Source organism: Silurus aristotelis, assembly GCF_946808225.1.
Source record: "Silurus aristotelis genome assembly, chromosome: 16".
NCBI classification, from domain to species: domain Eukaryota; kingdom Metazoa; phylum Chordata; class Actinopteri; order Siluriformes; family Siluridae; genus Silurus; species Silurus aristotelis.
Window position 1 is genome coordinate 4,878,062 of NC_139589.1, and position 23,881 is coordinate 4,901,942.

Consider the following 23,881-nt stretch of genomic DNA (forward strand, 5'->3'; position numbering starts at 1 on the left):
GACGTCACCATTGCACTCTTCCAAGGGGACATGTTTGACCGCTAGAGGGCGCCACGTTGTAGCCTGAAATATATACTGCGCTTCTGTATCCTAGTCTTTACCTTCAGTCTATTTATAGCCTGGGAATTATTGATGACTGGCGCGATTTGCTGACGACTGTATAACAAAGGACTACGAAGACATAACAAGGACGACAAAACGTCATATAAAGTGTGATTTAAAAAAAACAGTCTGCTTTGAGTTACAGTAGTAAGTACAGTACAGGATAAGGTTATGAATAGTTATTGTGAATCCACAAGGTTGCATAAATAATTGCCTTTAATATAAATATAAAGCTGTTGTGATGTTGTGTAAGTCACTCGTGCATGCACAGACACCATGCAAGAGTTTGTCTGAGAAGATGCCTGCATGGATTGTGTATTATGCACGTGTTATATTGGGTGTTATAGCAGGCCACAGGAGAAAAAACGAGGAGGAAATTGGATAGTGAAGCCTACTACAGCCCGACTTCCCGTTTTGTATAGACCACATGCGTGACTATTAGTTTTTGTGCGTGTAGTCGCACCTGTCATGGGGTCATGACCTCAAGCAGGAGATTTCGGTATGCAGGACTAATGCATGAGCTAATATATATATATATATATATATATATATATATATATATATATATATATATATATATATATGTGTGTGTGTGTGTGTGTGTGTGTGTGTGTGTAAAGTAAGTATATAAAGGTATCTCTTGTCGTGACATGGATTCTAATGCTCTATGTGGACATAATGCAGCAGTACAGACAGAGTACTTCCGCTCAAATGCAGTGTGTAGCCTCTGCGGCGTCGGGGAATGAATGACCTTGAATTCAAGGTCGCTTGGAGATTCTCAATGACACCAGGAACGCAGCGTTCCTCCCGTGTAGGATCTGTGGAGCTCTTTTCCTTCTGTACACCTGCAAAGAACCAGAGATGACTCATCTTCTTTCATTTATTAGGTTATGCTTTACATGGGTACAATAATATGTGTTTGTCTTCCATCAAACCCGCATGATCACCGAGGTCCTTTTTCCTCCCCAGGGCGCAGAGGCACGCGCCCGGGTTTCCGGTTCGAGTTACGTCCCGGTGTGCTGGTTTCAGGCTGGTTTCAGGCTGAGTTCTGGGTAAGGAGGAGTGTGTCAGATCTGGGTAAGATCTGCTGAGGCTTTAGTCGAGCCAGCTGACCGGGGGAAGGCCGCAGAGCTGCTTCAGTGTCACGAGACCACGAATTTTCCATGCCATCTAAAGCCATGCGGGATTTACAACCAGGGCCGAACACATTCTGCCGCATTACACCACCACCACCTCCTCTTAACCCTCCAAAGCATGCATCACACACATTTAGTCTGTAATAATTGTCTTATAATGCCACAAAAATAATGCAATCTGTATTGACCTCAAGCAACGCATGCAACCATGAACCGCAATTTGCGCACACTGTGGAACCTGTAACATTTTGCAACATCGGATAAACATTGTTTGTGATAAGTGATATTTTGTAAGCCATGTATCTTTATACACACACACACACACACACACACACACACACACACACACACACACACTGCCAGTTACTTCGTCGTATCCATGATCAAATTAAACAGGCTTCTCAAGATCTCAATGATCTACTGAAGATCTACTTCAAATTTGTATTTGATAAAAGCCTGAAAATAGAAACATCCTAGTTAAACAGCAAGAAATGAAAAAAATCTGGAAGATCTAAAGCATGTTAACTCGTGAGTCACAGACTCCATGAGCTGCATACCGAATCCAGAGTGGCTTCCTACATAGGTGTACTGGAGAAGGTCTGTAATAATGGGTCGGATACCCTATCTAGTGCACTCCAGGATCCAGAATAGATTGGTTTGGGTTTCATTTTTTTTTCGTTGCGGCGTTGATGACGGAGAAGCGGCATGGAAAAGGACGTAACGGAGAGAAGGGGAGGAGAAAGAGTGTGTGTGAGTGTGTTACTGTGTGTGTGTGTGAGTGAGAGAGAGAACGGACGTAAGCAGGATCAGCGGAAGAAGACACGGATTCAGGCTTCCAGTGGCAACCGAAAGCGCTTTATAAGAACCTGGGAAAGCCTTGGATTTAAAAAAGATAAGATCTTCTCACTTGGTCTGCACCGAAGACCTCGAGATCTTGGCATGTCATGGTTCTGGTGTATAGTCTGTAGTGTCGATCTGCAATCCGAAAGCCGCTTTGAGATCAAAGTTGATCGCCACCCGGAGTGAGTGAGTGAGTGTGTGTGTGTGTGGGGGTGTTCAGGTGTGTTTTATTATAATCGGAGTGTGTCGTGTGGACAAGCGACGATGTTGCTCGACTCGTGAGACTCACACCTTGTCACACACAGACCGACTTCAGAGATATTTGACTTCCTACAAATGCTGGTGAGTACCTTATAAAAAGATGCAGAATAAATGCTCTGATCCCGAGCCTAACTCCAATCACACACTTGAATGAACTCGAATGAACTTTTCCTATCTACTCATCTATTTTCTTAGTGTCCAAGACATCACTAAGTTTACTTTGAAAATTCGATATAGCAAAAATTCATTCATAACTATACTCCAGATGTGCCTGCCTTCCAGCTGTTGTGTAGTAGTGACACGGTGTGTAAAGTAAAGAAGAAAGTCCGCATAGGCTGGAAAACAGTGTGTTGATGCGTGCTGACCTTGATCATGTTGTCCTAATCCTTAGTCCATAATAATGTGTACAGTTCCTTCCCACTACACCGGTCATTTCCCATTGGCCTTCAGTTCGCAGTCCGAAAATAAACCCAGAAGCACGTCAGAGCCTCATGAGGCAAACTGACATTCAGTGAAAAGTGGATCTTTGGTGTATGGAAATTGCATTAGGATTCTGTTCAGAACTTAATGAATGATAGTCTAATTCAGTTAGCAGGCACTTTCTGCATACTGACAGTGCCACATGGTCTGCTTTGTCCTAAAATAGACCTTTATTTCTTTTCTGATACGTTTTTATGTATATTGACTATATATATAAACTGATGGTTATTTATGGAAATCTCTGTCTAATTAATTTTGTACTATATTTTCCTGGCAAAAACTCACTTTGCATGCTGGATTTAGCCACCGTTTTACTAAAAGACTGAGATTGACATAGAAATCCTTGTTCTTAAGAGGCAGTAATCCAATTTTAGAAATCAACCTTTCGCTATTCACTTTGCAATGTCACCTTCTGAAGTCTGCTTCGGCAACCTTTGCTGTAGTCGCTCTCGCCGCACGTGTGCTTGAGCCAAAAAAACAAGAAGGCTAATAACCCTCATTTGGTATCTCTGCCATGAATCGTTTTTTTTTTTTTTTTTTACACACTGGCCTTCAGATAATGCAATCAGTCGATCTGTGACTTCACTCCGTGTGTAGGATGTGAGAAGTTTTACAACACGTTTCAGTGGTTGCTGTGAATATCTCAGCCTGATGGCTTGTACGTCTCCTTCACCTTGGGCATCGTGCCACTTTTTCTCTTTACTCCCATGATAATGTCAGTGGGCTGTATTTCTCTGCGGCGTTCATTTCGTATGAAAGCAATATATGAAGCAAAACTGCCTTATGGAAACTAATCTCTTTGTCTGGGTCTCTGGGCATCACATGGGACATTCTGGCAAATTTTATATATGAAACATTTCAATAATTCATATTCCTTCAGTTATGGGTTGTTAATAATCAGGCAAAGGATTTTTTATTAGTTAATTTATTTTCAAATAAATTTGTTTGTCTTCTATATCGGTTAAATATTTATATTATAATATATAATAGTATATATTATGCTGCATGACATTAGTTTCTTTTCATATATTATATTAATAACATTTAAAATGTAAAAAAAAAATATTGAGTGTCATTCATTAAAATAATTAAAAATAGCTGCCTTAAGAACAGTCTGTCCTTCACACCTCTGCATATCTCAGGTTGTTGCTCCGAATTCACAAAGTTAAGCACTTTTGCATCTGACTTGAGTGTTCAAGCTTCTTAATCTCATTGTTTTTTGCAAGTGTTGGGTATAATTAAATTAAATTCATGCATTGTGTTGTTAAAACAAGCCTTTCCATATAACCCTTCCCTATAGCCCCACTGAGTAATCCTATAAAGTAATTCTTACTTTTAATTAAATCCTATTTTCACATATATTTTATTAGAATTTGTTATTAATAAACTGCACCAAATGGTAATTTCCGAGTTTTCCTAATAAGGAAATGTCTAACAAGTAGAAATACGCACTTATAATTGAGTCTATGTATTATTGTTTCTCTTTCGGGTCACTTTCTTTGTATTGTCAACGTCTCCAATCTCTTAAAGCTTAGTAAATTATCACCCAGGTGGAACTGTGTTTTTCTGCATGCGCATGCAGTGCGATAGAGTGAGTTGCCTTGACTGTCCTTCAAGCCCTCATGTGACTTTGACCTTTGGAATGTGTTGGAGAAAGGGGGGGGGGGGGGGGTTATTGTGAGCAGAAATAGTGTGTGTTGGTGTGTGTTTGTGTGTGTGTTTGTGTAAGAGAGAGTAAGTCCCCCTGACATGGGCAAAGAGTGTGTGAATGACAGTGAGCAAGAGCAGCAAATGTTTGCCTTTGAGAAAGATGAAGAAATAACCCACTTTCCCCATCCGTCAGCATTTTCTGCCTCATGTTGTTGATGCAGTGTAATAGACAGGTATACGGTCTGTTAAAGGCTGAAAATCTAATTTAGGCCTGTATGAGGTATAAGGGTAGCTACTGTGATATACGACTCTGAGAGAATATCTTAAATTATACAAGCTTGAAATAAGAATTCATGTTTAAGTGAAATCTTATTTAGTAAATCCAAAGAATCTGGCTTATAAGCTTTATAAAATTAATACCACATATCCATATGTAGTTACTCATACAAAGTTGCTTCTATTTTACAGTGTTCCTGATGGCTGCAGAAAACTGACCCAACGTCACACGACTGAAGACAAAGGGAAGTGAGCGGACATTGTTCATCGCCCACGTGGGGCTGAACGTACAAGCAAAAAAATAAAAAGGTAGGACATCTCTCGAAATACATTTCAAGCCACTCCTGTTTGAGAATCTCCACGAATGTACGATCCAAATCATGGAGGAGGGGTAGCTTAGTGGTTGAAGCATTGGATTTTGGGTCCAAAATTTGTGAGATCAAATTCCACACTAAGCCGCTTGGGCCCCTGAGTAAGGCCCTTAACCCCATAGCTGCTCACTGAATGAGATTAATGTAAGTCGCTTTGGATGAGGGTGTCTGAGAAATGCCATAAATGTAAATCAGAATTGGTTTGAGACCAGTATCAATAACACGTACTAAATCGAGTATGTTAACTTAACATTTAAGTTTAATTCTAAATTATGTGCCGCTAATATGATGGCAAATATTTCTCTACAATTAGATGTAGGACTGTGGACTGCAAATTAATAGAAACTTCTAACAATTTAAATAAAAAGATATGTTGGTACTTGGCATCTTGAGCTTTGGTTACTGTCTGTGTAGAGTTTTTCTGGCTTCATCCAATCTCCAAAAAACACTCCTTATTAACTCCTTTCATTCAAAGTGTGTTTTTGTCTGTTGATGTGTACATTATTCCCAGGAGAGGTTTAGGATCCACCATTATCTGACTGGCATATATTCACTGAAGATGACTTGACGATTAAAATGACCTCAAATCGAATGGAAATGAACGTTATGTACATGTACGTGTAAATATATACATTGCGTGTCTGAAAGTGACCCTTCCCTCATTCTGGGCATCCGGTTCCAGATTAAGTCTTGATTTCACTAATATAATAACTTTTATTCTTCAGGGAAGGCCTTCCAGTAGATTTTTAGTGTGGAGATCTATCCCCAAGAGCGTTAGTGAGATCAGGGCCTTGGTGTTGTGTGAGGAGGAGGAGGCACCACCACCTCTGGGGCACATCTGGAATTCCGGTTCATCCTGAAAGTGGTCAATGGGTTTGTGTTTAGAGTTTTGAACAACACACACGTTCTTTAGCCGGGGTGAAGCATACTTTCAAAGCTTGGGTCATGTGATATTTTAGCTCATTGTGTGCCGACAACTTTGTGGCAGACATTTACGAAAGGTTTGATGATCATTTGTCCACAAACCTTTGAAGAAGAAATAACGAATGGGTTCATTGAGTAGATGGACATCTGATATGCATTTAGTACAGAACTGTACTGGGTATTTATTTGTAGAAATAAAATAAAAATTCAACCCTGTCATGCTGTGTGTGTGTGTGTGTGTGTGTGTGTGTGTGTGTGTGTGTGTGTGTGTGTGTGTGTGTGAGAGAGAGAGAGAGAGAGAGAGAGAGAGCTGCTCCTCCTTCCTGAAGAATCCCCATTAAGTACAGCCCATGTGAGGAAGGAGAAAAGTGAAGTTTACAATGCACTTAACTCGGATACTAGATTTCAGAGCACCAGAGTGGGATTTTAGTTGCTAAAATTACAACGAACTGACTCAGAAACACATTTTTTTTATCCTTGAGGAAACTAGAGTACGCCAGTCTAGTCCGCCTTGCTTCTCTGAACAAGGTCCAGGAGGTAAGTTAGCAAACACACCGCTTTTATGCTAAGCTAACCAGGCTAGCTCGAGTCTGCGCGGTTACACTAGCATGTGTCCTGCTCTACAGCTTGGAAGGAGCCTCTGGTTTGGTTGTGGAACTGAATCTCAAGCAAACGAGCGGAATATCTAGAGATATAAACACTGAAATAATGTGTTAAAACGTGTAGCGTTGGGTGTTTGCTATGAGACAACTGACAGCTGTGCTAGGTTGCTAGCTAGCACAGGTTCTGAAAGACATGAGCTGCAGGTGATCATCCATAGGTTCAGTATTAAGGTGGGCTGGTGGAAGTGACACCACTGTGATGGTCGTTTGAGCTCTTCTGGGGGTTATTCACTTGGTTTGCTGAGTTGTTCATTTGCATCAGGTCGTTTTTTTTTAGGAAGCAGCAGAAGCTCCTGCTCCAGAGATTTTTATTTATTTTTTGTCATGCACCATTTGGTCAACCGGCGTCTTGTCCACTCATGCACAATGGAAATGTGTTTACTGTGAAGTACAAAGAAAAGCACCTCAGACATGTGGTTTTGATCGTCTGCCTTCCCATGGCCGCGTTTTTAGCATGAAACCCTGAGGTTTCACATTTACATCGACTGGCTCTTTCTCGTCTGACCTCAGGAACATGCATGTTAGACAGACCTGGACACCTTCATTTCTATGAACTGGGAGATGTTTCCTTCAGGAACCTTTCTTCTCACGCTTATCTCAATCTACACTTTATTCCTGTTTTAGACATTGATGTATCATGCAGCAGGATTCATATCTCTATTAAAATATAATATCCTCAAATAAACCAGTTTGAGTAGTGTAAACCTCAACCGGATCTGAATTCAGTCCTGGGTTTGACGAAACCCTTAAATCAGGTACGATTCAATCCGATTTATTTTAGTCGTCCTGGTATGGTATATGATTAACCACACCATCTGTAATTGATCTTTTTCCATTAAATCGGTTTGTAGTTCGCTGTAAACGAAAATAATCAAATTAGGATCGTTGCCATTTCGGTCGTTCTCTTGTAACGGCATGCTAATTAAACTTATAGAGACTAAACTATAACATAAATTCACATTTTAAAACCTCTTCATTTCTGGAATATTGTGGGACAATGTCCAATGTGCACTATGTACTATGCGTTTACACTTACCATAATTTCCGGATTATAAAGAGCACCCATATATAAGCCCCCACTGCACCCACTGAATTTTACAAATATTTTTATTTTTAACATAAATAAGCCGCACCTGTCTATAAGCCGCAGTACACTAATAAACTTTACACAGGCTTTAACGAAAGACACGTTACACACGGTGTAACGGGTGAAATATGTTGCGCTTCCTTTTGGAGTATAGCCGTATTTTGGGAATAGCACAGCACAGCATTTTTCCGCTATTACTGCATGTGTGTAAGACCGAGGAATATGTCCTTATTATTTTCTGATGCTCATTTCTAAGTTTCTTTGACTAACCTGTAATGCTGTTGCCAAGAAAAATAAAAAAGCACGAGTTTTGGAAACCTGTCTGTGCTTATATGATTTCTGTTGCAACTGGAGTTAGTGAGCTCTCCCTTCACCCAGACTCAACACGCTACAACGGCTTGTATCTAAACAGTAGCCGACCAAGAAAGTCATTGTTCACTGTCTTCCTCCTTCCTTTCACAACTATTTCTCTTGAGAGTTTATCTTTTGGCATCATCGTGCGTTTAAAAAAAAAAAACTTTTTTCTCCCGATGCCGTGCAGCTCAGAACACAGGTGAGGTGCGTTTTTTTCGATTCCGTTTCGGAAATTTCATTGGTCTAATGTTATGTCGCTCAGTTTTTTGGCTTGTAGTTTGTGAAACCGGGAAAAACCCAGGAAAAATTCATAAATTAGCCGCTTCGTTGTTTAAGCCGCGGGGTTCAAAACTTGGGGAAACCTGGATATATTTTAAGGGAATCTGAGGCATAGTTTGTAGCAGAGGTATCTCCGTCAGCGTTGTTGGATTAGGAGGTCAGAGGACCATTTTTTTAAAAAGAAAAATAAATGAATGTGATGGATATTGAACAATAAAACAATATATTGGTTGGCAACATAAGTGAAATATTGTATCACATTACTGAACCTTTTTTTCTTTTTTTTTTTTTTTTGTGATATGTATATTTTTTATAAGTTTGCTGCCAGCAAAAAAAGTACATAAATAAAATGCATGTTACTACATTCGACATCCAATCTGTCATCATGATTTCTTATAAAAACACTAACAATACATACATGCCATCTGCTGAAAAATTCATATTTCTCAATAGAATATGGTCGTCCTGCTCAGCTCTACCCATATGGCTGGTGTTAAAGCTTCTCAGATGAAAAGTCTTCACGTATTTAAAATGCTGATACTTCCTGTGCATGTGTTAGCACTTGTGTCGTTTCATTAGAGTCAGTGAGTGCAACATGCTCGTGTTGAGATGTGTGGAAGGGTGATAGGGTATAATGTCAAAGTTCACCGGATTGCACAAGTGCTGGAACGCAGGCGGTAAGCAATGGGTCAGAGTTACACTCTGTACACCACCAGGCGTACACTCCCATCTCTCGTTGTCTCTCATGTATTAATGGCCTGCAGATGACATTGGAGACACCTGTTGTCAGTTCTTTTTCTCATCGAATTCCTACATGTCTTGCTATCAACTCTATAAATCAGTGGACTCGGGCACAGTTTGAGGTTCGGCTTTTTGCTGCTGGTTCTTTTCCAAAAATAAAGAAACAACGAATGTGTCTTAGATGTACATAAATAGCTAATAAAATTTCTAGTAAACAAGTTGTATGGTCATAATTGGCGTTTGTTTCACTTTGTAAGCTATTTAAGGAGATTTGTAGTTGTCCAATCATCTCCAGAAGCATAGTAAAGAATGTCCAGCCTACTTATGAAATCCCATCAATTCACTTCAGTATTAAAATGATGCACCATGGCTCCACGGTAAAGTAACGCTCCTAATATCTGGTAAGAACCCTGATGATGCCGTTTGAGGCCAGAAGCCAGGCAGCAGAATTGACCATAATCTCCTTATCCTGTCAATCACAATGACACTCGCTAACCGTTGGTCAATATGTACAGTGTATCCGGAAAGTATTCACAGCACTTCACTTAATCCACATTCACATTTAATATTACAGCCTTATTACAAAATGGATTAAGTTAAAATCCTAAAAACAATACCCCATAATGACAACATGATGGTTTGTTTGAAATCTTGGCAAATTAATAAAAATCATGCTTAAAATTGAGCTCGGTTGCATCCTGTTTCTTTTGCTCATCCTTAAGATGTTTCTACAACTTAAATGTAGTCCAACTGTGGTAAATTCAGTTGTTTGGACATTGATTTGGAAAGGCACACACCTGTCTATATGGGGTCCCACAAATAACACTGTATGTCAGAGCACAAACCCAACCATGAAGTGCAAGGAAATGTCTATAGACCTCAGAGACAGGATTGAATTGAGGCACAGATCTGGGGAAGGGTACAGAACATTTTCAGTCAGGGAGGTGACCAAGAACCTGATGGCCACTTTAAAAGAGAGCCAGAATTTATCTGTGGAGAGAGGAGAACCTTTCAGAAGAACAAACATCTCTGCAGCACTCCATCAATCGGGCCTGTATGGTAGAGTGGCCAGACGGAAGGATCAGTAAAAGGTACATGAAAGCCCACCTGGAGTTTTACAAAAGGCACCTCAAGGACTCTCAGAACATGAGAAATAAAGATTGAAGTCTTTTGCCTGAATGCCAAGCGTCATGTCTGGAGGAAATCAGGCACTGCTCATCACCTGGCCAACACCATTTTTTACAGGGAAGCATGGTGGTGGCAGCATCATGCTTTGGTGATTTTTCTCAGCAACGGAAACTGGGAGACCAGTCAGGATCGAGTGAAAGATGAATGCAGCAATGGACAGAGACATCCTTGATGAACTCCTGTTCCAGAGTTCTCTGGACCTCAAAATGGGACAACAGTTCATTTTCCAACAGAAGAATGAGCCCAGACTTAAACCCGATTAAACATCTCTGGAAATAGCTGAAAATGGCTGTGCACCGATGCTCCCCATTCAACCTGATGGAGCTCGAGGGGTTCTGCAAAGAAGAATGGGAGAAACTGCACAAAAACAGGTGTGCCAAGCCTGTAGCATCATACCCAGAAAAACTTGAGGCTGTAATTAGTGCCAAAGGCTGTGAATATTTATGTCTATGTGAAATTTTTTGTTTTGTTTTGTTTTTTATTTTTAATAAATTTTCACAGGTTTTAAACAAACTTTTTTCATGTTGTCCTTATTGGGTATTGTTTGGAGAATTTTGACTAAAAGATGTAAAGTTAAAATAGAGAGAAACTCAAATATTACTGCAGTTAAAGTAACACTGATCCCTTTAAACTTTCACTTGAGTAAAAGTACAAAAGTATTTAATTATCCAAATATTATTATGGCTATAATGTTCCTATTATTTATGTTACAAGACATTTTGCTTAATTAATTTAGTTGATGTGGAAAAGATTCTGTTACTCTCAGCACATCGATCTATTAATAAAATGATATTAATGAGTCAAACACTGATCGGTATCTATTCAAATTAGCATGAACCCATCACCTTCTTTTTAACTACTTAAAAAATTAAATCATGTAATTGAGGCCACGAGTGTTGTGGCGAGTTCGAGTCTGGAGTCACTTCCATCTTTTATTTCTTTGATTGTTCTGCTTGCTGTTGAACTGACGCTGAACTGTGTGTTGGTGATAAGTAGATACCATCAAACGACAATCAAAACAAGTTTAAAACGAAACGCGCGCTCGACCCTGATGAGGTGATTCGCTAAATGCTAATGAACAGTTAAGTTTTTTTGTCCATTCATAAATAAAAAGGAACGACTGATTTCGCAACGTGGAGTTGAGTAGAAAGGAAGATATTTAACTGTAAAATGTAGTGAAATTAAAGTCTCCCCAAATGGAAATACTTTAGTAAAGTATATATTAGGGCTGTAGCTATCAACTATTTTAGTAATCGAGTATTTTACCGATGGTTCCATCGATTAATCGAGTAATTGGATAAAAAGTACTTTTGCTTTACTAAATATACAAGAGAAAATAAGACAAGGCTCTTAAAATGAGTAGATTAATAAAATTAACTATTAATACAAATTTACATTTTATTGCTGAAATTGCACAGGAATATCTGTGAAAACTAAACCCATTTAGTGCATTTAATTGGCGTATTACATCAAAATTCAAATAGAATTATACAAATAAAAATCATAAATAAAAGAAAAAACGATTTGAAATTACAAAAACAAATGTAAACGTTGTTTTCTTTGGCCTGAATCTTCTCCACGCCCCTCGCAGTTTTCTTCCCGTTCCTCCATTTAAAAAAAAACAATTCTGCAGCATCTTCTCTGTTTACCTTTCCTGAGCGCTCCAGAGTTTAGCAGGTGGTGCATCGGTAATAATGGTCCGTGGGGAAACGCAGTGCTCCATGTGTAGTTAAATAGACTAAACGAATTAAAAATACTCCAGGATTCTTTTCAGCCCTTGTACTGATACATGGAAATGAGACAAACGTGAGGTCTGCATTGCCTGGCCAATTCTCATCTATTTATTTTATAACTAGCTTAACATGTTGGAGCATAGAAAACAATATTTGGTTCAGTACCAGCATTAGTTAACTTTGCTAGCAAGTTCATATGGCTGAAATGTTATCCTTTAACACAACAGTCCCTGAGCTTGAGCTAGTATTTGTTTGGATGTTACACATGTTCTTCCCGTGTCAAAGCAGGTTCTCAAATTGGCTATTGCAGATTTCCCTTAAATGTTAACAAATTCTTGAATGTGGTGCCCTGGCATCCTAGGGTAAATTCATCTGCTTGGCACCAAGCGTTGCCTGGATACGCCCCAAAATCACCACGACTCTGATCAGGATAAACTATTTCCCAAAGAAGCATTAATAAATCGATTAGTCCAAATCATGCCTATTAATGCAGATTTTGTGACCTCACAACCTGAGCTTGGATTTGAGTTTGTTATAATGAGGTGTAAAAGTCAGACATGGCTGTAAAGACCATTTTTTTAGCCATTAGACTGTTTTCAGGCTTGCAGTCATTACCATCTCAGGTATTTTTTTCTTCTTGTCGTTAAATTTTAAACAACTCTCATTTTACATTTGTCTGTTTTATAACCCAGGTTTTTGCGGTTGTCTTGAGTTTTTAATCATTTTGAGGGTTTATAATGCACAGTATCATTTGTTTTGTCAGTCAGTATGTCTATCTCTATTAGCTGTATCGGTGAGACGAGCAGTAAGAGGACACGCTGATGCGCTCTGACAACTGGACTATCCTGAAAATACCAGCAGCACACCATAATTAAGATTAACCACAGACAAACCCGAATTTATAAACATTTCACTTATCCTTCGGAGGGCCTGCATTTCATTTTCATTGTGTTGAAACCAAAACAAATATCGGTTTATGCTCACAGTGGCTTTAGTGGTGTACACCAATGATATGTATTATTAAAAGGCTAGAAGTGGCTGAGAGCCCGCGTCATTTCTCAGGCTCTGGAAATAATGCAGCTAATAGTCTAATCCCAGAGCCACCTGGGAGTCTACAATTTACTTCTACCAATTTACTGTAGCTGCTGTTGGTCATTAGGAGACACAATCAAAACATTGCTTCCTATTGGGCAATCGACTTGTCTTGTGTCATATCGTGTTGAGTAATATCTCGGCTAACGGTTTTGAAAGATCGGCACTTTCTTCTAAAGGGGGTCATGAGTCAGAGGTTTCTGAGAAGGACACGCAGTGGAGTCGCTACAGTGCCCAGGAGACCTCCTTTCTCTGTCTGGCTTTTGTAGGATTGTATCTTCTCGCTAGATTAATGACCCTGATGTGGTGTAGGCCGAGGCCACGGTGTTGCAGATTACAATCCAACCTTTTGTGTAGGATTCACTCTGTTTTGTACAAACATGTCTAGCTTTCTAGATTCCATGGCGTTCGTGGACAAATTCGGACATTTGAATGTATCTACAGGCTTCAGGCATCTAGATTTCGTCCTGGACTTCGCAAAATCACCCGTTTTTTGTTTAAGGAATTTTCGGATCAGTGTTGACACTGGGGATATTTTTGATTTCAAAATCAAAACCCAGAACCTATCAGCATGCTCGGTAATTTCTATCTTAACGTTCTTTCTTTCTACACCATCAAGTGTTTGTAGGATAAATAGCCATGAAAACACACCATCCTGCTTCCCAGTAAGGTGTTGACTTCCATTCACACGGAAATTTCATTGGAATGGTCAAAGTATATCTGTACGTTTTGTCAGTTTTACCAACTTTCCTGTGTCCCCCCCCCCCCCCCCCCTCAGGTATCATGACTTCCAGAGAGCGCCGCTCAGAGCTGCATATAAAGGCTGAGCCCAGCAGTCCTGAGGGTGGAGGAGGCGGCGGGCGGACGAGCCCCGGCGGTGTGTCTTCTGATTCCTCTCACAGTGGTGGAGGAGGCATTCGGGGGGAAGGAGCTGTCCGTTATTCCTCACCCGTATACAGCCCGGCACTGCGCTGCCACTTTAAGGAGGACGGAGCCGATGGTGCGGACGAGGGCTCTACAGGCAGCAGCGGGGGGCGCTGCAAATATGCCTTGAGCACTCTTCCTAAGAGGCTTTGCCTCGTATGTGGAGACGTGGCCTCTGGGTACCACTATGGCGTGGCCTCCTGTGAAGCCTGCAAGGCGTTCTTCAAGAGAACTATCCAAGGTGAGCACACCTGCCTGTCAGTGAGAGGAGAAAGAGTAATAGTTTAGCTAGAATATAAATGCGAGCAGTCTGGAATCGTACTCCCTTTTATTAATTCTGTATTCACACTCTGTATTTTTTTGTACAGAATTTGCTTCCTGGTGCAATTTTATTTTTTTGCTGACATATTTATATTTATAGATAATGTAGCTTTAAACCTACTGTTACTACTTAAATCTGCAGTGGCACCAATAAATACCTTAGCTTGTTAGCTACTTGTGTTATTACTATTACAATACTACTAAAATCATCCAAATAGCCAGGACGGATTTATTTTTTCCCTCCGTAAGGGTTGCTTTCTCTTAGTCTTTAAACTCTGACCTGTTAATGATGTAATACAGCTGTTTCTTACAGCACTAGCAGCCGTGTTTACTTACAGACTTAGAGCCCCTGTCGCAGTACATCTGTACATAGCCTTAATTCTGACCTGGTAATGTGTCCGGTAGCTATTGAGCTAGAGCTGTATGAGAAAGAGGTATTACTGTAAAAATACACAAAATAATCGACCTTGCCCTAAAGATTGACCTCCTTCGCAGGCAACATTGAATACAGCTGTCCGGCATCTAACGTGTGTGAGATCACTAAGAGACGCAGGAAGGCCTGTCAGGCATGTCGCTTTACAAAGTGCCTCAAAGTCGGCATGCTCAAAGAGGGTAAGAATATGATTGTAAATACACTTTTCTATTTGGCTTCACTATTCCAATCTCATTCATTTAAAATGGTTAAACGTTTCCATGTACCTGTTTGGTTTTGACGTGTGCGTGTGCATGCGTACCTGCAGGAGTTCGTCTGGACCGGGTCAGAGGAGGGAGGCAGAAGTACAAGAGGCGGCCGGAAGTGGAGAATGCTATGTACCAGAGCACACCAATACCTGTAAAGAAAGAAGGGGAAAGAGGTAAATAGTCAAATATATTACATGTGCATTACAGTATGAAAAACATTGGCTATGGTTGGAACAGAGATTTTTGTCAATCCAATGAATAAATCCTGAGATTGTAAGTTTGAAGGAACCAAAATTAGCCATGCATGCACTCAATCAATGTCAATCACATCCACATCCACATTAGCCACTCGTGGTTGTCTGTAAGTGAATCTATGTAGAGGAGGAGAGAGAGCGTGATACCGGTGTGGTTTGCGCTGTTCTGTTATGAAGCGTGAGCAGCAGGTTAAATAGATGTGGATGGCTGGCTTCACGTATTTTACATGTTTCCTGATTGGAAGCGTTCATATGATGGGGATGGGTGAGAATTGCCGGGCATCGAAAATTGAGGATGAAATAGCAATGTCAATCTTATGTATATGCAATATTAGTAAAATAAAAATATTAATATTTCACAAAAAATTTAATTCAGGGGATAGAGGATGGTGGATTTTACTGATGCTGATCGCTAAGTTGGCTCGTACTTGCCAGTAAACGAGTAATCAACCGATAAAAAATAATAATAAAATACTGGCTAAAAAAAGAAATAAAAAAGTCCTGAATCATGAAAATGTGCTATATTAATAAATATGAATGTTCATTAATAAATATCATTATATAAATAATTAATTATAAGTAGTAAATATTGTGCACTCCATGCAGCCTGCAGAAAAACAAACCGAATGTGGCATCAGGGATCCGGCTCTAGAGGGCGCTATCGTAATTACACCGGACTGGAAGATGGACAAAATCAGTGCAGATTAATCGGTGGACCTCTCCTCAAAATGTGTAACAAAATTAGAGGTCAGCTGATATGGGTTTTGCCTTTGGCCGATAGCGAAATAAAAAGCTCCAGCAGCCGATGGACGATATGTGATGCGGACTTTCATAAAATCTATTTCTTAATTAATAAGACATTATACAGAAAATTGCTTCAATTAAACAGCTTTAGGTTTTTTTTACTGCACCGTCGGAGTGCATCAGCTGTTTTTCGGTCAATTCGGCATGTCAAATCAACAGCAGAGCTTGTCGACGATGATGAGAATCCGATTGGCTAATTAGGTTAGCGAATGAGCACATGAAAGAAAAAAAAACAACACGCTTGTTGTCATTCTTGCTCTTTAGCAACTTAGCAGACCTAATAAAAAAAAAAGCTACATGAATCCGTTAGTAATGATCACGCCAGGTGGAAACGCTTTTTACAGTTGTAGCTATTCCGGGTTTTGTTTCGATGCCGAATACAGACTACTGCCATCTGCTGGCAAAGGAGAGTTATGTTCGCTCACGCAAGCGAGGAATTGTGTGTGTCAGATGCGCCTGCCTATTAATCGGCTTAATTTTGCAGCACAATCGGTTGATGTCGATTTAAATTTCAAATAATTATAATTTTTTTGTACAATAGACAATGCCAGGGTGTATATTCCACAATTCTGAGTTTGAACGCTGATTACAAGGGAATTATTAACTATTATTACCTATTTTTTTTTACATGAAAATTCATTTAGGATTAATAACATTACCAGATTAATAGCATACAAGCATAGGTTTTGGTGTGATACTAGTAGTGAGCCTTGCTTTACAATTGTTTGGTGTGTATGTGTTTTTCAGGCTCCCCCAGCATCATCGTATCTCATCTGCTGGTCGCCGAGCCTGAGAAGCTGTTCGCCATGCCGGATCCGTTGCAGCCAGACACCGCTCAGCGCACCCTCACCACGCTGTGCGACCTTGCTGACCGTGAGCTGGTCGTCATCATCGGCTGGGCCAAGCATGTCCCTGGTGAGAAAACTGACCTAAAGGAGAGATGAAAGAATGGTCTCGGTTTGAAGGTGCTGATAATAGGCTGGCTTTTCCTGAAGCTGTGAAAAAAAAGACCAGCTGGAAAGGCAGTGTAAAAGTAGAGAACCTGCCAGCCTGTTGTTTCCATGGCCCCCACCTGCAGAGAGAAGTAGAATGTCTTGAGCACTTGAGAGTGCTGAGAAATCACACGCCTTGCTGTGGAGAAACAGGTGCTTGGAGAAAAGAGACTAATAACTGAGAGAAGCTGGAGTTGGGCATGCAGTGTGTGGGAAGGTTTTCACCTAATTGCCAGCCAGGCTTTTCTCTCCAAGGTGTGAGCAAGTGGCCTGGCTTTTGTTCGTTCCATGCTGTTTTAAAGAGTGCTTGAAATGATGGTGTGCAGTTGTAGCTCAGAACTCGGTTGTTGCTTCCAAACCATGCACATTCATTCTCTCTTTCTGTCTTGTCTGTCTGGATGCTGCACAGGATTCCTCTCTTTGTCCCTGGCTGACCAGATGTCTGTCCTGCAGTCCGTATGGTTGGAGGTGCTCGTCCTTGGGGTGGCGTATCGCTCTCTGGGCTGTGAGGATGAAGTGGTGTTTGCTGAAGACTTCGTGCTGGATGAGGAAATGTCGCGCGTGGCCGGCTTGACCGAGCTCAATGCTGCCATCTGCCAGCTGGCACGGCGCTTCAGGGCTCTGCAGCTGGAGCGTGAGGAGTTTGTCATGCTAAAGGCTATCGCACTCACTAACTCAGGTGAAACCATACATATTCTCCCCCCGTGCCCCCATAACACACACACACACACACACACCTAGTTGGCTCATTTGGTTATTGCATTTGTTTGTTTTTTTGGTGTTTTATACAACAAGAGTGTAAACTACGGTTGCGCACTGGAAATGTGGGCATGTTTATTTTTCTCAAGCAGACAAGAGGAACAGAAGGTCCGAATATAAAATATCATTATATTATATATGTAATTAGTGTCCCATTCAGGGTTGCCTGAGAACCCAAAAAAAAAACACTTTACTATAGTCCTGAGTCTTTCTTTCCTTTCATTCATTTTCTTCCGTTCCTTCCTTCTTTCTTTTTCTTTTTCTTTCCTTCCTTCCTTTCTTGTATGCTTTCTTTCTTTCTTTCCTTTCATTCTTTTTCTTCCCTTCTTTCTTTCTTTCTTTCTTTCTTTCTTTCTTTCTTTCTTTCTTTCTTTCTTTCTTTCTTTCTTTAATTTCTTTATTTCTTTCCTTTCATTCTTTCCTTTTTTTTCTTTCTTTCTTTTTTCCCCTTTTTTTCTTGCTTGTTTGCTTTCTTTCCTTCCTTCCTTCCTTCTATGTTTGCATTCTTTCTTTCCTTTATTTTCTTTTTCTATCTTTCATTCCTTCTTCTGTTCTTTCTTACCTTCTTCCTGTTGTTCTTTTCTTGCTTGTGTGCTTTCTTTCCTTCCTTTCTTTCTTGTTTTGCTTGCTTTCTTTGCTTTTCCTATGCAGATTCAAACATACGAGTTATTAGTGAACAATTTTCTAGTGTTGTTATTTTTAAATGTTTTTTTTTTTTTTTTAACTCAGTGCAGATTATTGACCCTGTCGTGATTCACACTGCTATTATTTTCCTCAAATATGTAATGAAGAATCCATTTGGTTTTCTGAAACTAATCCACACCAGTCCTATTTGGTAATCGTATTGTAAAGAACAAAGCTTCATACTGATTATTTTGCCTCCAGCTGGAAGAACACAAGTGACCTGCACAGCATCGGTTACTGTAAACAGGCAGCTCCAACCCTACACACACACACACACACACACACACACACACGCAAGCAAAGCCTCTTTATTTGCTATGCAAATATTACAACTCGTTTGTGAAGGCCCTCGATTTTCAGAGGCACACCTCAGATTTCTCGGCACTGAATGTGTTGGTGCACATATTAGCAAGCCCTTATTTTCCAAGTCTGGTTTGGTTAGTATCTAACGCCCATCTGTCTGTCTGTCTGTCTGTCTGTCTGTCTGTCTGTCTGTCTGTCTGTCTGTCTGTCTGTCTGTCTGTCTGTATCTCTCACATTTACCTACTTTCCTTGTGTTTTTCTTTCTCTTTCTTCCTGTCTCAGACTCCGTCTACATAGAGGACATTGAGGCTGTGCAGAAGCTGAGGGATCTCCTGCATCAGGCTCTGTTAGAGCTGGTGGTCCAGCAGCGTCCTGAAGACCAACAGCGGGCCGGTCGTCTTCTCCTCACGCTGCCCCTACTCCGGCAAACAGCCAACCGCGCACTCACCACTTTCTACAGTATCAAGACCCGCGGAGGCGTGCCCATGCATAAACTCTTCTTGGAGATGCTGGAAGCCATGATGGACTCCCCCTAGCGTGAGGTACACCAGATGAACAACTGGTCAGCCAAAAAAAAAAAAAAAAAAAAAAAAAGGAGAGTTTTTTTGTTTTGTTTTGTTTTTTTATAAAAGCATGTGACTGAAAGGCGAGTCAAGAATCCCTTCGCATCTCACTCGTATATGAAAGCGTGATGATCAGCAGGAAAGGCAATCTCTCGTTCGTCTGATTGGACTTATTTCTCACCGTACAATATTAGCGTTAATCAGTTATCACACAGTTTGCTATCGATTGATTTAACAAAATGGGACTTTCCATTAGTATCATATTTTAGGGGCTGCAGTGTTGCAAGGAGATGATGTTCAGTCACTGTTATGTGAAATCTCCTTCGCCTGCAGCACCCCCTTGTGAGCCTATAGCCATATTAAACACCACACAAATCCAGTGATCCATTACATGACCTCGTGTTTAACCTTGCAGGCCCATAGTGCGCACGTGTTTGAGCGCACGTGTGTAGAGTTTCACAGTACTTGCTGTAAAAGGTAAGGACTATCTTGTTTAACCCAGAGAGTTTTGTGGTTCGAATTGAAATATGCAAGACATGTACAGGAGCGTTAGACCTACAGGGTGATCGGGTGATGTAGTCATTTTAGGATTTACACATAAACGGAGCAGAAACATAGTACATGCTATAACATGCAATATATTTTAAAAGCAATATGTACTAGAAGTGCAAGTCATGCATTTTTCTGTACAGTGGGGGCGCTGTTGTCAACTTTTTTTTTTTTTTTTTTTTTTTTTTTTTGGGTCCGAGCTCTGTAATGTAGTGGTACACAAAAGGAATGCTGTCAAATAGGACACCACTTTTCTTCACACAGTAATGCACTCTATATTTTAGCGGTCAGTTCCACAAAGTGAACGGCTAAAGAATGAATCTTGAACTTTGTACGTGTGTGTGTGTGTGTGTGTGTGTGTGTGTGTGTGTGTGTGTGTGTGTGTGTGTGTTTCTGTGCATTGTGTGAGTGCATGGATGCATTGGTGCATTTAGATCAGGGTAAAAGAGCCACCTCAGGCCCTTTTAGGCCAGCTGGCTCGGTACATGAAGTCTGCTGCTGTGTTGTGGAGAGACGCCGTTTTTATAATGTCAAAAAGGCCGTGCATGGACGAGCTTCAATTTCACGGCTTCACCCGATGTCACGCGTTCTTCAAGTGACCAATACAATATTATACACTGGGAGCCAGCGCAGGAAACGGCACTGAGACTGACCGTAGCCGTTACTCACTCGCCAAGTCTCAGCACTCTGAATCCTCGTCCTGAAAACTGAAAAAGGAGCTGATCCAGGATCAGGATGGAGTGAAACTTGAATCCTTGAATGACAGATGTGGATGCTGCAAGCGCCCCCTTTCGGTCGCATGCCGTACGACGTTCGCTGTATGAGAGCAACACTTGGTACAACATGAAGAGCCTCAGATTATGATGTAAAAAAAAAAAAAAACCCTTTCGAATTCCCCATGACCATTCTCGTAACTTTCCGAGCGTTTTTTTTGGGAGTTTGTTTTGCAGACGTTTGTCTGGTTATTATATGCAATCATTTTTCAGAGCCCTACAACTCTGCTAACTTTTTTTTTATTTTATTTTTTTTATTCGTGTTTTTTCTTTTTGCATAAAAAAAAAAAAAAACCTCAACAGTAGGAAGAAAAGCCAACTGCTGTCCAGGCCAAGGGAGAATAAATAAGAAAACAAACCACTAATCAGTTTCAGACCTCTGAGATTACAGTGTGTCTTCAGGGTGCTTTTCAGTGTGCGTTTGTAGTAACGAATGTGCGTGTAAAAAAAAAAAAAAAGAAAGAAAAGAAAAACACAAAAAAAAAAAATACAACTTTATGCTTCACGCAGGTTTATTTCCAGTTCTAGTCTATGATTGCATTTTTTTTTAGATGATTTCCAATCAATAAGCTTATCTTCTTGTAGGAATCCCTAGCCCAAATGCCATGGAAATTTCTGATCCTCAAGTTTGTTCTGTTCTCTTTTGTGGTTGCTGTTTGACTGAATTGAAACAGACGTTCAGTGTATTTCATGTCCTCAAGTTCGGTACTAAAATAAAGCAATCTGGTTGAATGTTGTGAAATATTACTTTTTTTTGGGGGGGTTGCCATTTTTCAACACTGGGGTTTTGACAATAATTGCGCTAATCTGAAGAATAAAGAAAGCCAGGGAAAGCTATGTTAGTGATTTTAATGTGACCTGTTGATCACATTAAATAATTAATAATACAAAAACAATAATATCAATTATAATATATAATAATAACAATAGTGCTGCACATTTCAGGCAATCAATAGGTGGCGGTGAAATACAGTTATTTCCTCCATTTCCATACTCTTTCTAGCACGACACCAGTCCTGCTCTCTGGCCAATGAATTTCAGTTAAGATCTTAATCTTATTAACACTACAATCATTTTGGGTTTGTTTTCTTTATATGATTTTTTCCCCCTCTTTTGTATACAGAGATACACACGTCTCTGGTCACGTTGCAGAATGTGTACAAAACTATCCATGACCGGGTCCATTCAAAGAAAGCTGTAAACTATGTCAATGTTTGTGTGAATAATTATAAAAAAAAAAAAAGAAATTAATAATAAAATGAATAAGCAAATATAATTCTAATACGTTAGTGTTGTCATCGACTTTCACCATTGTATGATGCCATTTTGTAATTGTCGACGTTAGAGATTTGGGACATTCATCGGTGGGACACATTGTTTAGAAATCACCTTATAGTCACGGGTAGCTGTTAGTGTGTCTGTGTATATTTATGTAAATGAGCAATACGAGAATTTACCAAAACTCTTGTTTTCACCTTTTTCTCTGTATAGTGACCTACTGTAAACGCAACCTCAGCAGTAATAACAGTGTTAAAAAAAAAATCCACCGAAACGATACAGCTTATAAGGTAAAGAACAAATCAATGTTTGTATTTTAAAATATTGTATTTAAAAGATTAAATTCTATTTTTTACTCAATTTGCCGATGTTTATTAATATTATTTGGTTGTTTTTATTTTATGTGGGTTTTAGTAAAACGATTGTGGATGTCTGTGTGCTGGTTTTGTTTTGTTTTGTTTTTGTTTGTTTGTTTGTTTTTTTTCTCCGTTTTTTCGTAAAGCTAAATGGTTCTGCAGTAGTGACTCCTTCAGCAATTTGTTCATATTGAATCACTGTGATTTAAAAGGCAAACACTAAAACACCACAGGAATTTAGGGGTACTTCAAGATATTGTCGGTGTAATGTGTTTTGTAATAAATTAACACACATCAGAATTTGTCGTTTGGTCTGTTCTTTATGATTTTTATTGTTTTCTTTAAAAATGTGATCTGTATCAATAGCACTGTTTTTTTACTTGGTTTTTTTTTTATACAACACACTTGTGTACACACACACACACACACACACACACACACACACACACACACACACACACACACACACACAGTGGAACCTCGATAGTTGGAGACTTTTCATTTGGAACCGGACTGAGAGCAACTCGCGAAAAATCTGATGGTTGGCTTCAAAACAGAGTTTGTACTAATAAATTACATAAAAATGTTCCGAAAAGAATTTTATTATTGTATTATTTATTTAAAGTAGTTAATAAAACATTTCTAACAAGTAATTCACAATTTCTGTTGAGTTTACACTGCAGTACATGTACAATTTTCCCTTAAAAAAGGAACCATTAAAAGGAATTACCCCCCCCCCCCCCAAGAGTATCGAGGTTGCACTGTGTGTAAAACTCCAGCACAGGGCTTTCGGTTTGGTACACGTTTTATATTTATATATTTATTATTCAACTTTAAAACATGCACAACAATGTCAGGGGTATAAAAAAGAAACTAGAGTTAGCGCAGTGTCACTGTTTCTACTCGGCCTGTACCGGAAATAAGATTTGTTTTGCATATGCAAATTAGTTTAATTGAACATATCTTTAGAAAATTAAATGTAAAACACATTTATATACACACCTGTATTACCCAAGTGGGGGTTAACATATAAAATCATCTAAACTATTTTATTAAATCATCTAAACTATAATACAATTTTCCATTAATTTTGTTTAATTAATTGAATTTGCCTTAAATTTATTACTTAATTTAATCAATTTAAAAAAAAAAAAAATATTGTATAAATTAGCAGCCATTTTATTTATTTATTTATTTATTTATTTATTTATTTATTTATTTATTATTCAAGACTGTACCCACATACTTGTACTGCTCATGTAAGGGAGAAATAAATAAATAAAAACATGGGATAACTTTTTTTTTTTTTAAATAAAATATTTTTATTAATTTATTAAATAAATTAAAATAGTGTGATGAGCAGGACTGCTTAACATCTGTTTAATTTCCATGTGCTCTTGTTTTGTTCCATTGGTGGTGACTTGTGGCTAAATATGTAATTAATTCGAAAGGTGACTATTGAAT

At 39.4% G+C, this 23,881-nt stretch overlaps 1 protein-coding gene across 2 annotated transcripts; it reads left to right on the forward strand.

Moving 5' to 3' along the window:
• Nucleotides 1–1,918: 1,918 nt before the first annotated feature.
• esrra (estrogen-related receptor alpha) lies at nt 1,919–22,717 on the forward strand. Of its 2 annotated transcripts, XM_083564620.1 has the most exons (8): nt 1,919–2,420; nt 4,938–5,054; nt 13,955–14,341; nt 14,917–15,033; nt 15,162–15,275; nt 16,908–17,075; nt 17,562–17,831; nt 19,181–22,717. In XM_083564620.1, the coding sequence occupies exons 3-8, from the start codon at nt 13,960–13,962 to the stop codon at nt 19,432–19,434; spliced, it is 1,305 nt and encodes a 434-aa protein (XP_083420746.1). In that variant the 5' UTR covers nt 1,919–2,420; nt 4,938–5,054; nt 13,955–13,959; the 3' UTR covers nt 19,435–22,717. The 2 variants fall into 2 exon arrangements, with proteins under 2 accessions (XP_083420746.1, XP_083420747.1); XM_083564621.1 differs by lacking the exons at nt 1,919–2,420; nt 4,938–5,054 and adding an exon at nt 6,289–6,577.
• Nucleotides 22,718–23,881: the final 1,164 nt, after the last annotated feature.

What these genes read in the sequence shown, in the direction of transcription:
- esrra (XM_083564620.1), top strand. Translation starts at nt 13,960, where the DNA reads ATGACTTCCAGAGAGCGCCGCTCAGAGCTGCATATAAAGGCTGAGCCC. An exon ending in CTTCAAGAGAACTATCCAAG is followed by an intron (nt 14,342 to 14,916) that starts GTGAGCACACCT and finishes CCTCCTTCGCAG; the next exon opens with GCAACATTGAATACAGCTGT. An exon ending in CTGGGCCAAGCATGTCCCTG is followed by an intron (nt 17,076 to 17,561) that starts GTGAGAAAACTG and finishes GATGCTGCACAG; the next exon opens with GATTCCTCTCTTTGTCCCTG.